Raw genomic sequence first — 16,142 nt, forward strand, 5'->3', positions numbered from 1 at the left:
CAAAAGAATTAGCTCAGTAGATTAGATCCGGGAAATATCGGACCCTTTTATAAGCCGTGTTAAACAGACAATTTATTAACGCTAGGCTATTATATATCTCGCGGTTTCAGAGCTATGTCAGAAAACATCATGGACAAGTTCTCATCACAACTACGCAGGATTGCTGTCACGGATAGTAGTTTACTAGCTCCTGTTCCTCCTACTAACTAGAGTAGTGTATCCGGTTTCCCTCCTTATCTACCTGCTTTGCCCGTTCTCAAGTGTCCTGCTACGCCTGTAGTCCGTTGTCCTGCTTTGCCCGTAGCTTAATAGTCTCCATGAGCTGCTTGAGGATAATGAGCGTGGACAGGCCGCGGACTCCGCCGCCATCAAGCGCGAGTAGGCTGAGATCCTTGTCTAGCATCGCTGGGAGGCAAAGGTGGCGCTCAGTAAATATTGGGTCGCCGAGTCAGCATGTGAAGTTTGGTTGTTGAGTTGAGAAGTGGAGGTTGGATCTACAGTAGGCTGGCGCCTATAGAGTGACCGCCTAGATCGTTCACGGTTCCTGCACAAAATATAGGTCTCAAAAATGAAGCTATTGAACTATATATAAATACCCAAATCACACCAAAATTTGGTGTAATAGACTTTAGAGCTTTGCGATTCAATCTATCTCAATTTGGTAATCATCTAAATAGCGTAGGAGGCGCCGCTGCTGCTGAGGACGGCTTGGCTCAGATTCTACTACCTCATCGTCTGTATCATATATAACCACTAAATCTACCTCCTGTGGAGTAGCTGTAGTTGAAGCTTTCTTCTCCCTTAGCCTCTTGCTCTCCCTAATATTATTTTAGAGTTGTAGATTAGCCCTACATGCATCTTCATCCTCTTGCCTTTGTTACTTTTTTTCCATAGCTTGCTTACAGTAAGTAAGCTGCTGCTGTTAGTGTATTTGTTCCTCTACTTAATTGCGCACTTCTTCTCCTCCTTTCGTAATTAATTTTGAATATTTTTATTTTGTTTTTTTAGCCTACTCTTGCTGCTTATTGTAATCCTTTTTCTTTTAAAGCTCGCTTGCCTACTATATTTTCTTTAGAGAGAAAAAGGTGCCTTTTACTTTATTATTAGTGCAAAGCTCTTTAAGTAAAGGCCTACCTTGCTGCCTTTCCTTCTTTTTATTAAATACTGCTTGTCTAAGTCTCTTATTTTTATAATAAAGTATAAGGGGAATATATAAGAAGCCAAGCCGACTAGAACGTATAATTATTTAATTAATAGTATTACTTGTAAGTTATAGGTGAGTTAAAGGTAGAACGAGCTTTACGTATTAAAGGACAAATGCTTTTTAACCTCTTCTATTTAGAGACTAATCGCTAGTTCTTCTCTAGAGGAAAACTAGCGCCCTTTATAATCCTTCTAAGACACTAGTAAAACCCTTCGCCCCTTATCTATCTAACCATGTCTTCTTTAGGACATTAGTGGGATATTAGTGAAACCTTTATCTGTTTTATCTAATATGTACCTTTTAGAAGAGCCTGTTATAGAATGCTAAAGTACTATATTAGTTAGAAAGGATATAATCTAGACTCTACCTAGTACTCTATATAGAACTTTATAGGTAGTCCCTATAAGCTTTAGGAGTTCTATAGCCGTTACCCTAATAAATCTAAACCGCTAAAGTACCTAGATAAATAGATAGAATGCTAGTATAATAAAGATAATAAGTTACTAGAAGAGTATAAAGATAAAAATACCCTATAGGTATAATATAGATATATAAAACCTAAGGGCAGGCTTTTACGGAGGGAGGGGGAGGTAATATTATGGTACTGGCAGAAAATGGTAGATTGTGGTAAAACTTAGCAGATAGTCGTAGGTATCGGAGGTCCGGGTTAGGTTTGGTATAATGTTATGCCTAAGCCTAACCCACTTGACCATATAAACCACTAAAAAGGTAGCAGTAGTGTCTCGCAACTGGACGGGCTGCCGGTTAAAATGCCTTATAGGCTCTCCAGCCCATACATCCTGTATAGGTAGCGCAAGGTCGTAACACATAATCTCGGGTTACGCACGACCCCCTAAGGTCCGCGACATATCGTCCAAATATTACCCCCTAGTGCCCCTACTTTTCGGACGCGTTTTTAAGGCCTAGGTTAGTACTGGGTTAGTATAGAGGGCCTTAGCGCGCCTTCGACCTCATCGTCGCCTCGACAATCCATTTTCCAACCCTCTTTTGTTCTTGTGCCCGCGCTAGCTCGCGTAAAGCTTCTAATTTTATATAGAAAGGCCTACTATAATTCTAATTCTATAATATAGAGCCCTCTTCTTCTTCCTCTTCCTTAGTATTTATGCATTCGGTGGCTTTTACCCACGCCGCGCTTATACGTTTCCCCCTTACCTCTTATGGATATGGAATTTACGTCTCGAACTCAACACATCTAGCACAATACCGGTCCGGCAATAGCAGCTACGGCGTTGTTTTTATGGCTTTAAATACCGAGGACAAACCTGCGGATATGTTTTTCAGACTCACCGAGAACTGGGCGATTAGAGCAGGCCGGTTTTATAGCATTTACGACATGTAGAGCCATACACACAACGGGGCTGCATTGCGAAATATCAGCCTGACACTCCCGTCGCATGGAGTTGCGGCCTTGTTGTTGAATGACGCTGGCCCAGAGCCGAATGCTGATACGCTTGGCCTCCCATACTGCGTTGGTTACTGGCAGTGCTCCTACCCGAATGGCACATATTACAGTAATTAGAGCTCCGAGATGGCAGTGCTTTTATCAATATTTAATACTTATTGATAAGGATTCAGTATCTTTCAATATCTAGAAAAAATTATATTATTGAGTAATAATATAGATATTTAAACGCTTTTTGATTTATATTTAATTCAATAATATGTTATTATGGTGTTGAAAAATACCGAATCACTATCGATAAGTATTGAATATTGATAAAAGCACTGCGAGATGAATTAATCTATGGTTGATGTGGCGTTGGCTCTGAATTTGAACAATCTTGAAGATCACCTCGAAACTGCTAAAGCACGAGCAAGCTATGGAGGGACTTCGCAGCATAGGCTACGTGCCGATATGCTGGCAATCATGTGGCTTGATTATTTCCCCGCCACTAGTTCAAGACGGCGCAGCTAAAGTAGGGGGCTCCGTTGGGAGTAGAAGAGATCTAATATAACGCATGCTTTCAATAACGGTCTAGCGGCTCCATAAAATTCCATAGTAAACCCGCTTTTGAAATTGAATGGGTTGGGCGCTGCTTTGAGCTGTGAATTTCCTAGGCACTTAAATGCCACTGTAGCTAGAATTTGTTATTTACCACTGCGTATGGTTCTAAAATCAAGTAAGAGTTTGAGCAAACAAAGTCAACTTTGAGCCACAATACCATATGCCTCTTATATTACTCGTCAGTGAGTGGGTAATATTACCGACACAACGGGTGCTATTTTCTTCGAAGCGAGTTATCTTATTGAAATTTGTCCAAACTCTCACCCGTAAAAAGTCACGTAATTATATTTGGCCTAGAAATTAAACGAAAAGTTACCGAAGCAGAAGCAACCATGTCAATTTAGCAGCCGAGTCCCTTGTATGAACTAGGCTCCCCAACCCCAGAAGGGCCGGCGACTTACAACCTTCACCTCTTGCCCAGATCTTGTCGTCTACTGTCAAGTTAGTAGCGCTCAGAGCGTCTCTCGGGTCCATTTAATCTGACATACCACGATTCGCTGCTGCGGCCGTTGCTGCGGTCTCTGCTGTTGTACTCTTACCATTCTCTCATGCGCCTCTGCTTCGTCACTGCCTCTTGGAGCAGCTACATAAACCTCCCCTTGACTTGACTTGCTGTGAAATACTATCTCGCGGTCGTCCTCAGCTCGTCTGAATGTCATGTCTGCATTTCGTGAAGAGGATATATTCTCGGCTGACTGAGGGCGCAGCTGAAGCTTTGCTGGATTAGGGTTTTTGACTTTTCGGATACTCTGTGCCCTCCCAATCTTTGGGGAAGTATAGACTGCCATGGAACCATCACTAGGTTGTGTTTGAGCTGGCATCAGAATCGGTTGGCTGTATGCTTGAGGAGGAGGCTCTTGCAGTGAAGTGCCTTGCACGTTGGCACATAGTTCTCTCATGGCTTTTGCATGTCTGCTTCCAACCGGTGCTGTACAGGCAAAGGTAACGCCAGTTTCATGGTTCTTGCTCAAATATGTTGTTCTTGAAATCGGGTCCTGGTACGCATCTCCTGCAGGTGCCGAGCGAGCAGGATCCCCACGCCTGAAGACATTCGCGGAAGGATTGAGGCTTCGATCGCTATTGTCGGCCATGAGGCACTAATGAAGTAAGAGAGGTATCTCTCAAGCGGACAGACTGAATTGAGTGAAGGCTAGAGAGTAAGGTTTCACCAGCTGCAGTGGAACTTAAAAGGGCGCGGAAATGTATGTGTACGAGACTGAAAACACGGCTGGAGCGATGCATATTTGGTTGGGAGGGAGTACATGGGTATGGCATCGTTTTGCACGAGGCAGCTGTTCTGCCTGACGCCACAATGCAGTCTCATGTACGTATAGTCACATTCTATCGCCGTCTGCAAGGCTGAGACATTTGCCCATCCCACATGCATGTATGATCCTCCAAGAGGCTAGTGAGACATCGGACAACGCAGAAGTCTCTATCCTCCTGCACATGATGGGCTGGGCAATTAGGCATATTTTTGCCTCCGACTCGCTCTGGCCGAAATGCGGAAGACCACTCTAAGATGGAGGAGGTTGTTCTGTTGCAGCATCTGCATGCGATCCACTAGGGCATCATTTCAGCGCTTGGAGACACTGTGCGGCTTGTAAAGCAATTACTTTCCTTGGCAAAATATAGAAGTAAGGGCGTTCTCCCTCCGTCATTCTTGCAACCATATCCCTCCCAGCATTCCACCATCTTCTCAACCCAACTTTTCGGTTCCAATTGGTCTTCGCAATTTGCAAAGCCTTGCCCATTTCAAAATGCCGCCGCCATGGGAGATGACTAAGCTTGGCCCGGATGACAGCAACAATAACCAGATGCAAATCTACACTATGGAACATCCGGTGCAGATCGCAGTAAAGAATGGGGATACGCAGTTCTGGTACTCCGGACCTGATGGCAGCAAATCAACATCCAATGCTTTCAAGCTTGCAAATAAGATCGTCAAGAAGTACTAGAAGGCATTCAATGGGTAAGTGGAATGCAGGAATTGTACACCGATAATAAAACATTATTAACGCGTGCAAGCGTACTTTCCTTCGATGGCGATAATCATTCGCGGCATTTTCCGCCCTTCCGTGGTTTCATGAACATCCTGGAGGGAGCAGCCGGAAGGGGACCTTTGTTGCAAGGATTGGGACATTGTTTGTGGTTGAAACCAGCCAACCAGGGGGGTTTTAGCATTATACTACAAACCAATCATGGACCAAAATCCACCAGTCTCCACAGAACTTGCTACCGCCGCCTTTGTAACATTGGTGACCCGAATTGCTATAACGGCTCAAAACACCGCCTTATGACACAAATGCTGAACAGAATCTGCGCTGCGGAGTAAGGATTCTCCTAAACAACCCATTTTCCTTGAAAAAAAACCCTGCAAATGTTTAGTATCTCCGCCCGTGCATCTCAGCAAGTGAGGTGTTTAAAGATTGCCGAAGTTCAGACATACATTCGAACATTAATGCCCACCCTCTCATCGCCAAAAATCACCGTCGAAATTCACATGTATAGCCTCCACTGCATTGTCGTCCATGATCCTTTTAAAACGTTCCCACTGTGATCCCCAAGGCGTCCCTTTCCAACCCATGGATGACCCATCGCAGAACTCGACACAGCATTCGAAGTGCTTGTAGCGGCCGTCGCTGTATTTCGGTACACCTAGCTTTTCGCGCGCTCTGACGTATATCTTGTGGAGCCAGCGTCGAAGGCCCATTGCTCTTACGAGATATTGAATGAGGTTTTTTTCGGACGACCGATGCGAATGCAGTTTAGAAACTTGCAACAACGGTGGGAATTGAAAACTCGTTAAAGAAGAAATCACGGGCTCAAAACTCGTTGAGTCACTCGATTGTTGGGGTTCCGTGGAGAAGTGCGGGAGCGGTACAGCAGAGCGTTGCGTGACCTTGTCGACAGTACGCCAGCGCGTCCTTTGGAATAGAGCGGTTTTTCGAGAAATTGAGGATCGTCGAAACACCTGCCGCGTAAGGTTAGTATACCGATTAGTAAAAGGACGCCGTCGATTGAGGTTATGCAAGGGTTCCTCACTACAGCATCATACCTAATTCACCCAATATCAAGTCTCTCATCGCGATCTCGTCGCGTCACTTGAATTCGACGCATTTGGTGGTGATGTATCGGAGCATCCATCGTATAGCGCCCGAATCAGTGAGCTGCTTCTACGATGAGGAGGACGACAGCTTCCTCGTCCTTTTGATGGTAAATCGACGCCAGACTACAATGACAGAGGGGTATTCGTGCGCCCGATGCTCTTGCATCCTTTCGAGCACCCCATTTCCGATAGGATCTAGATGGAATCGACGATGAGGTTTGATAGGACGGCTCGGGCAAGTGTTGCAGGTGGATTTCCAGAAAAACCGCCCTAATAAAGCCCTGCTATGAGCGCCAAGCTCTGTGGGGGGGTTATCACTAAGCTGAAAAGGACAACGCATAATATAAATGAAGATTAAAAAAGCCTCACATAGGCGGCCAGTTCCGTGAATTCCCCGAGTCCCGCATTAAACAGAGGCGTCCAACGGCTGGCATCAAAAATTGTCTTGGCTCAAGAAGCGGGCGAAACATGGCGCTAGGGGTACGCGGGGCGAGGGACTATTGACCATAGTAAGTTAGTTAAGTCGCTCAAAGATACGTGGAGCTGAAACCTCCTTGCAGGTGTTCTCGAGTGACGCTTCGTATTTCGAGAGGTATTGCAGGGTGCTCAAGCCTCCGCATGCGGAGAAGTACCAATTAAAAATCGTAGATAAGCTATGCTATCTTCCGGCATGTATTATTGGTGAGTGTGGAGAGAAGGCTGAGGCTCTGCTGTTGCCTTGGTAATTGCCTAAGGCACATTATTGCCTAACTATTATGTTGCAAGGCTGACGTGGCGATAAACTAAAGCACATATGTTGTTAGCCGAATTTAGAGAATAGTATTTATAATGATGATTAGGTCTTGAGCGCACGCTAGCAACCCACATGCGGCCTGATTAAATCTTTTCAGCTTGAAAGAACTGGATCCATGAAATCTTAAATGCCCATCAAATTCAATACACCCAAATGGACCCTTTTTCTATAGTAGCTTGCGTAGCCACTGTGGTCAGCGCGATTGCTTCCGGGGCCCACCTTATCCGCCGCCTGTGGAACAAACTTCGCAAAAGTTTCGGTAGTGCCTGTACCTCAATTCGTAAGTGCTCCAGATCGACTTCCGATAAAGGAGGTGACTGGGGCTAATTCGCGAATTTGGAAAACAGGATATCTGCAAAACATGAATCCACACATCCTATCATCTGCCATCCATTCGATCTTCAGCGTGGACCAGCCCCTCATGCGGGCAGCTGAGAAGCGGTATATTGGTTATGTGAACTCACGACACGATCTTGTTGAGGAGTTTAGTGACAGCTCGATCAGTGATTGCAGTGACTGCGATGTCTGAAATGAGAATGTGGTTAATAATCGTGATTAAGGTGTAGGAACGTGGAAAGAGACGAGCTGAGTTCTAGCTCGTTAACAAAGGCTAGTAAGCTATTTATTAGCATATAGAATGAATTCTTACTTAAATTGAGTGTGATTGACTTGTATTGAGGACAAAGAACCCGTTAGGTTGTTTGAGAACTTGACGCGTATATGCTGAAACCTCACGTGCATAGGTTTTGATTATTGTGCTTGCCGGTGGCTAGTCGGGTTTCACGCCCGAAAACCTGCCAGCCCTTGGGACCCCAGGGCTCGTCCTGGCAACGCTCGCAGAAAGAAGATGTAAGTGGGCTGGTGGGGGTTATGATTGGGGGAATGGATAGAATGTAGACGCAGTATGCTCTTATCAGATTTCGAACGGCATAAGCTTCAAGGACGCCATATGCAGAGATATTTGCTGGAGCCTGGAGAAGACATTTAGTTAGCAAATACGGGGGTTTTTTTTCCCCGATATTAAGCAAGCGTGGACAATTGATTAAACCGGTAAGCACGTGTTGTGCCCTTTTATTCATTGGAACTTGCTGAATAAGAGGCCATTGGTGATGTTCTTTGTTTAACAGATGATTAACAAGTAGTTTGAACAATGGTGAGCCTGAACCAGAGAAAATAATTCTGCGTATTCGGAGAATTTTAGAGAAGCAATTACGTATTTAGCTGCGTCAGTTGCACCCCGTCAGACGACTAGCCACAAGACGGTAACTCGAGTAAACGAGTCACGTGCCATATAATTGAGGAGGCTGCGGCAGCTGGGCAGTTCACAAGTTCCCGATAACGTTAGCCAGCATTTCGGAATACCCCCGTTGATCCCGGGCAGACGCAACGTCCGGGGATTCGCCGGGGCCAACCGATGGAAATGCCAGGCAGTCTGCCTGAAAAGCGCCTCTGCCGTGATGGGCCGCCTAGGCGTGCCATCGACGCAAGGCTGAATCCCTTAGAAGGCAGGCATGCAACAAGGCGGCGAAGGATAATGGCATCAACTTACCTAGGGCAAAAGCGCTTGGTGATAAACTCCGACAGCAGGCAACCCGTCTCGCTGTTCTGTGAACGGGTAGTCACCCTATATAAACCGATAGGGTCCACAGATGGGACTCTAAAAGAGCCCTGCATCGGTATGGAAGGGAGGAAATAGATACATGCGGATACCAGAGTGGAACCTGTGTATGCTTGGAGTTGAGTCAAAGTTGACGTTGGTGGCTTGGGGCTAATGCGGTCAAAGCGGGTTGCTTGCCGATCTTTGTTTCGACTCCATGCCCCGGGAGCGAGCTACGATGAAGCATCAAAAATGTGAATGTGCCGTTGAAAGTGATCTGGAGGAAATCCAATAGACCTTACCCTTGATGGAGAAATGATGCTACGAAATCTTTTACACCATTAGTTCTACGCGATCCATAACTCTCCCGTAACGAGCAGATGCAAGCGTCAGCCATGCGTGGAGCCTCACGGGAGAGCCTCAAGGAAAGCTCTTATTCGCGATGCGGAGTCCCCGCAAGGCAAACGGCCCATCACCCCTGCCCAATCACACTCAAGAAACTCACGGCGCCTTTGCCGTTTGGCTTTCCGCCTGCCTGCAGGTCATTCGATAGCACACATTCCTTCCTGGTCTGACATCATCAAGTTACTTAGCCCAATATGTTCGTACTTAGTTTTAAGGGCTGAAAGCACAAAATTTCCTGAATTATATCTGTATTCGCTGTTTTGGAGCGCGAATGCAAGGAAACATTCGTTCTTGGCATACTAGGGTCTTCGCAGGTATGCCTTGTCATCCGCCACGCCGCAGAAACTTCAATTTTTCCGAGAGAAAACTATTGCCGATCCTAACCTGTGTTCAGGTGCGGGAATAAGCAGCCTAACCCCGAATGGGCAAAGCTCCAAGCCCTGCTTCCCGGGCTCTGGTAGTTGCGTCGTCAGCGGCGCGACCGCATATCAATCGCAGTTTCCCCACCTTACGGAGGTTTTTATTCTTTGCTTCAGCCCTTGTTGAGCGCTTCCTTAAGACTACACCAGGGAAATCTCTTCTTGCTTCATTTGACCGCCAAGGCAACTTGGACTGTCGTCGACAACGCGCCCTGCGATAGCCGAACCGTAAGCTATTCTTTCCAATTATCAACGCAATCATAATAGCCATTAACCCTACTTGCAGAATCCCATGGGCTTCTGAATACTCAATCAAGATTAGATAACAGCACTGTAACCAAGCCTACTTAACACTTCAACGAAACTCAAGCTCATATATATATAACGTGTCGAAACTCGCTTGCCAAAATGTCTGTAGCAGACCCTAAGGACAAGCGTGACAACTCGTCGGACGAGATCACGTATGAAGAAAACAAAGGCCGCCAACCCTCTTATGCCACAGGTCATAGACCATCTACTCTTCTGTCGGCGGCCGAGCGTGCGCGTCGAAATATCAACGCGAAGCTCGCTAACCCCCTCCAAGGCTACAGCTATGCAGAGCTAAAAAAGATGGGTCGCGACTACGCTTATGAACATGCTTTGGCCGAGGAGGAAGATGTTCGTGCTCTCGAGCTAGGCGCCATGCTTGCTAGGGATCCCGAGAAAATTGATCACATGAGGCAGTATGGCCTGACGGACGCAGAACACGAGGTGTTGCGAAAAGAGTTCATCAACAGATGGTCACAGCCAAAGTTGCTGTATCTCGTAATCGTACTTTGCTCTACCTGCGCTGCTGTACAGGGAATGGGTATGGCTGCTGTGACCCTTTAAAAGAGAAGAAAACTTACACGCTCGCAGATGAGACTGTCGTAAACGGTGCTCAGCTATTCTTCCTTCCACAATTCGGTATCGATAACGGCGATCAGCGATCTACCTGGCTTACCGGGCTTGTTACAGGTGCTCCCTACCTTTGTTGCGCATTTATCGGTTGCTGGCTCACTACTCCTTATAACAATTGGTTCGGACGTCGGGGTACTATTTTCATCACCTGTCTTTTTAGTGCAATTGCCTGCTTCTGGCAAGGCTTCGTCAATACCTGGTGGCACATGTTCATTGCCAGATTTGCTCTCGGCTTTGGAATCGGACCTAAATCTGCAACCGTGCCCATCTATGCAGCAGAATGCACGCCTCCGCAAATCCGTGGTGCTTTGGTCATGCAATGGCAGATGTGGACGGCTTTTGGTAAGATTATTTTCTCTGATTGAGGTGATGTGTAATTTTGACCCATGGGCTAACTTTTCGGAGGAATCATGTTCGGATATGCCTCCGATTTGGCCTTTTATGGTGTACCGGATAAGCACAACATTACCGGTCTCAATTGGCGACTTATGATGGCTTCTGCTATGTTACCGGCGGTTATTGTCTGCTTCTTTGTGTTCTTGTGCCCTGAAAGCCCTAGATGGTACATGTCCAAAGGACGGCACGCTTCCGCTTACCAAGCAATGTGCAAATTGCGGTACAACAAAATTCAAGCTGCTAGAGATCTGTTTTATATGGCCGAGCTTCTAAAAGCTGAGGAAACCATGAAGGTTGGCCAGAGCAAGATCAAAGAGCTGTATACTGTCCCACGGAATCGTCGCGCTATGCTCGCTTCCGAAATTGTTATGTTCATGCAACAAGTCAGTTTTTTTATCCTAGACTTGCTATTTATATAATTACTGACGGATAATTCAGTTCTGTGGTGTCAATGTCATCGCCTACTACAGTTCATCCATCTTCGTCGAAAGCAGCTTTAGCCAGCAATCTGCCCTTGCCGCATCACTAGGCTTTGGGATAATTAATTTTCTTTTCGCCATTCCTGCCGTTTATACCATTGATACCTTCGGCCGGCGCAACCTCCTCCTCACAACATTCCCGCTCATGTCCATTTTCCTGCTCTTCACTGGCTTCTCGTTCTACATTCCCAAGACATCTAGAGCTCATGTTGGCTGTATCGCCCTCGGAATATATCTCTTTGGTGTTGTTTACTCGCCTGGCGAAGGCCCTGTTCCGTTCACGTACTCCGCTGAGGCATATCCGCTATATGTGCGTACAATCGGCATGTCACTCGCTACAGCGACAACCTGGTTCTTCAACTTCGTTCTCTCGATTACATGGCCGAGTATGCTGAAGGCATTCAAGCCACAAGGGGCATTCGGGTGGTATGCCGCATGGAATCTGATCGGCTTTGTGCTAGTCTTGTTTTTCATGCCCGAAACGAAGGGCAAGACACTCGAGGAACTTGACCAGATTTTCTCCGTTCCAACGCACATTCATGCTGCGTACGGTCTAAGGCAGGTCCCATACTTCATCAAACGGTACATCCTCTGGCAGAAGGTCGAGCCTGAGAAGTTATACGAACGTGAGACGTACGACGAGAATGCGGTGACTGCCCACGAAAACGTCGTGTAAGATGCATTAGTTTTTATGACTTATCTGACGGTGTCACTCGGACAAAACGATATAACTGATGCAGCCATGCTGATCTCCAGTTCACATGAATATTGATGGAATCGTTCTTCAACAATATGAATTTTTCTTCTTTTTAATACCCCGGACTCTCTTTTCGCCTCCGGAATGGCTTTCTTACACTGTCTTAACACCGATCCAGATCTAAGGTGAGATGAGAGGCGGAGAAGATAGACTAGGTGGATTGAGCTGGGTGTGTACAGTTGCTCACGTTGTGAATGATAATGAGATAAAAGCCTCAATAATTTTGAACCTAATTAGAAGTTTGTGGTTCTCTCCCATAAACTAACGGTTAACAACATGATTGCTGCCTGGCGCTAGAAAAAACTGCTGAAGCCTAAAAACTATTTTTGTCTTGGCTACTTCCGTGTAACTAATCCTGGCCGTATCCATAGCATATCCCGCAACGAGATAGTGCAGCGAATGAAGCATGTTTGCCGACGTGACACAAAACGTCTGCGATCCGTCTCACTGGAATACAACATTATGGGTCTGATCAATTTGTGAGTGTACAGACTACACATATTTTCAATCTTTGTCCTGTCCATCCAAGAACTTGTCCATGAATTTCTTTCGTTGCGTCTGTCTTTTATTCTTGGCCACCTCTGCAATAAAAAGCAAGCACCCCCGTACCCCCAGCTGCACCTAACGGTAACAGTAACACCGAGCGGGTTACAGGTACCCCGCATCGGGGCTGAGAAATATTAGATTAGTACGAGAGCCAAAGACCCACCACTTCTAGTTCGTATTCCTAATTATATTTTCAGCATAACCCTTCGTAAATGAAGTAGCAATCTTTATTTACCGAATTATCCGACAGAGCCGATTGGTCCCAGAGAATGCCCCTCACCCTTTTGTTACACTAGTATTACGCAGGGTAATGATTGCTAAGACTAGAGTTTCTGTAGATGCTACCTACCGTTGTGGTGTAGTAGGAAACTCTAGGCATTCAATTAAATTTGTCTTCGTGAAACTAACGCATCTCGAAAGCACCTATTGGACCCACTAGAAAGTTATATGATACTTATTGTTACTCAAAGGCCTCGAATATCTCATTTGTTAGAAGCTCTATGCAGGCTTAATTTTGATTATAGGAGGGCCTGTGATCCGCAATTTCAGTTTCCAAACCCACAATTTCACTCTTTCAAGGACGATATCGCAATCCTCCACTACACACCAATCGCTTTCAGAAGCCATGAGGTTCTCTATAGGTTTCACTGCTTTTATTCATGCGCAAGCGTCAATACAAACCGATGTCCAGTTAGGGGCTATCTCGCACTAGGTCAAATGGCCACTGTTATCTGCTATACGTATGGCGATGTTGTTGCTGGGGATGGGTAGGCTAAATCCGACTGTTTTCAAGACATAGGCGATTTTTGAACTTTACTATTAGTGATGACTAACAGTTGTGTCGCAGTACATGGTATAGGGTTAATGTACAAGGAATATAGTCTACATATCTGACTACTATATGAAAAGTAAGTTACCCCCATGCTTTAACTGGTTCGTATCATGTGAAACAGATGGCTAATTAGATTTCTTGGATTGGTAGATTGCTATGGAATGAATCCGTACTATAGGATTTGGAACAATGAAGTCCCGCCAGACTGTGTTGCATAAGTGGCTATGCATTGGTACCAACGGAAATTGCGGAGAAAATATATCCAACACAATTTATTTCGTTTGAATAGTCCCTGACTACAATACGGAACAAGACAGTCATATGAAACACTCATTCCATTCCGATCCGGCGTCTTTCCAGTCGGGTAGCTGCATCATTTCCGATTAATAGCGCTTGCTTTAGCTCCGCACCTTGCTTCCCGAGACTCTATTTCATGTACAGTAAAAACTCCTTATAACGATAACGGTGTTATAACGATATACTCTATATTACGATCTACACCCCTTAATCAAGCCTTTTTTGGTGTAATATTACGATATTCTGACATTTGACGATATCGTAGAGGTGGCCCCACCAAAATTGTTATAAGGAGTTTTTAATTCGTCAGATTTGGCCTTTTCTTACCGTAAGTTTAACCATTAATCTTCATTATACAACGATTAAAATCTATTAAAGTAATACTTAGATCTTACTCTCCATACTTAATTCTGTCTTATTTATTATGCCCAGATCTTAAAATCCTCAAAGGTAACGTCGCCATGGATTCTTTAACTTTGAGCGTTAAAAAAATACGCGCCTACCATATAAAACACCCTTACTTATTATAAAAACACATTGCTTTATAGGCAAGCGACTTCCTCCGTTTAATTAATCCTTAGTATTAGAAATACTAAGCGATAAATTTAACCACCTTAATTTAGCTAAATTGCCATATAAGGTATAAGAGGTAGCTAAATAACTACGTGCTGCCGGAAGGATCCGTAAGCTTATAAATATTCAGAATTTCATTCATCCTCCGGGCGAAGATGTAGTGGACTCTACTAAAGATCTTATTAAGTACGTAGCGGAGCTCTACGCCGGGCCAGATCGCGATACAGAAACAGATAAGGACTCCTAATAACCTCGAATTAAACTTAATGAGGCAATAGAGGCCTTGCAAAAGCTTCGTCTGTGTGGGGAGCAATAGAAGGATGGTCTATTAAGGCACGAGCGTCGAATCCAAGGACGACGACTCCAAAACACCAAGCAGACGACGATTAAGTCGTTTTTTTAATAGAGCTGACCGCTCAATTTTGACTTCGAGCTCATAGATATGCAATATCATTACATAATTTGACGTTTGGTGTGTTTTACGTACAAAGTCTGAATACAACGATATCTTTGGTATAACGATACGAACGGCGTAAAAACCCGTATCGTTATAAAGAGTTTTTACTGTATGATGAAACCACTTTCGGTAGATTTCCTAATACTACAGAGAAGTTATGATTAGGAAATTTCATTTTAGAACTATTGACTGAATGGATGGGGTACTCTAGAACAGGTACAACGAAGAGACGCAATGTGTTCTAAGTCTTCTCTTCTGAAACTTGGCTTATCTCGTAATAGCATAGCACATTTCGGCCGTGGCTTATAGCAATGCTGGAGTTCATTCGGCAAAAAGAAAGAAGATCACTTTCATGACAAACAGACATCCTGTAAGTTACCTTACTCATCTTCTGATAGCAGCAGTGATAATTCTCCCACGTTTTTTTGTTTCACTTTTCCCCAGCTTCGGGGGGCTCCGTAACTAGCAGGTCAAGATGTCCGCGTAAATGTATAAGTACCCAGGTTCTATTTTTCGAGATTCTGCCTTCATTGCTTCAGCCACGGTTGTCCTGGATCTTCATCTCCTCTTCTCTGTCTTCCGGCAACATTTTATTCCTTTATAATTTCCTTTGGATTTTCACTGTCTACGGTTCAACCTTGGCCTGTCTTTTTACTTCCAAATGCAAGAAAGAGTTATCTCATTAGGGATGCCTCAACTGTCCCAGAAGGCTCTTGAGTATTTCCCCTTCTATACAATCTTAAAGTCCTGATATGTGTTGCTTCTGTTTTCACCCGTACTCCCGGAGGCCCATTGTTACGGTACAGAAACAAGCATGCTTTGTCAGGCTTCTTCTACTTGCCCTTCTACGGTTCTAGAGTCTCAGGATTTCGGTCCGACTCTCCTCCACGAGAGCAGATGCATAGCTCTATTAGCTATAATAGAAATTCCAAGTCTTCCCTTCAATTTTACGGCTCTTTCAATTATACTTTACAAACTAGAACTTTAAGCCCCGACTATGTAAACACGGCTTGCGCTTTTCCTTTTATGTTTTGCTCTCGTCTGCTCTGACTGCCAAACTGGTACTTCTCAGGATTCTTCGCAACAATCAGGTTAATCTATATTAGAGATTCCGTCTATATCATATCTCGTCTACAATACGTGAACTACGGTACTGATCTCTTTAAATACCGAGACCTGACTACTTCACTTCCTAATCTCTTCTCGCATGTATTGTCAAAAGGTAGGATCAAGAATGAGAACTTTGTCAGATTGAGAGCGGTTCTTGAGCCTCTATATATACAGTCAAGATTAGCTGTCGAGACGCCCCTGAT

The 16,142-nt window shown here is 44.9% G+C and overlaps 3 protein-coding genes across 3 annotated transcripts; 2 read left to right on the top strand and 1 right to left on the bottom strand.

The window, feature by feature from the left end:
* Positions 1 to 3,377: 3,377 nt before the first annotated feature.
* On the bottom strand, positions 3,378 to 4,445 carry K441DRAFT_663772 (uncharacterized protein). The gene is made up of 2 exons (XM_067649251.1): positions 3,719 to 4,445; positions 3,378 to 3,661 (listed from the first exon to the last, which is right to left on the bottom strand). Exons 1-2 carry the CDS (start codon positions 4,319 to 4,321, stop codon positions 3,596 to 3,598), a joined length of 669 nt encoding a protein of 222 aa, XP_067501566.1. The 5' UTR covers positions 4,322 to 4,445; the 3' UTR covers positions 3,378 to 3,595.
* Positions 4,446 to 7,219: 2,774 nt separating this feature from the next.
* K441DRAFT_663778 (uncharacterized protein) lies at positions 7,220 to 7,714 on the top strand. Its single transcript, XM_067649252.1, has 2 exons — positions 7,220 to 7,412; positions 7,480 to 7,714. Exons 1-2 carry the CDS (start codon positions 7,286 to 7,288, stop codon positions 7,659 to 7,661), a joined length of 309 nt encoding a protein of 102 aa, XP_067501567.1. The 5' UTR covers positions 7,220 to 7,285; the 3' UTR covers positions 7,662 to 7,714.
* A 2,247-nt stretch (positions 7,715 to 9,961) lies between these two features.
* K441DRAFT_572008 (putative MFS sugar transporter) lies at positions 9,962 to 12,043 on the top strand (the record flags this gene model as incomplete). Its single annotated transcript, XM_067644001.1, has 4 exons — positions 9,962 to 10,400; positions 10,451 to 10,834; positions 10,898 to 11,271; positions 11,327 to 12,043. 4 exons carry the CDS (start codon positions 9,962 to 9,964, stop codon positions 12,041 to 12,043), a joined length of 1,914 nt encoding a protein of 637 aa, XP_067501568.1.
* Positions 12,044 to 16,142: the final 4,099 nt, after the last annotated feature.

Source organism: Cenococcum geophilum (assembly GCF_001692895.1).
Source record: "Cenococcum geophilum 1.58 unplaced genomic scaffold K441scaffold_34, whole genome shotgun sequence".
NCBI lineage: Eukaryota > Fungi > Ascomycota > Dothideomycetes > Gloniales > Gloniaceae > Cenococcum > Cenococcum geophilum.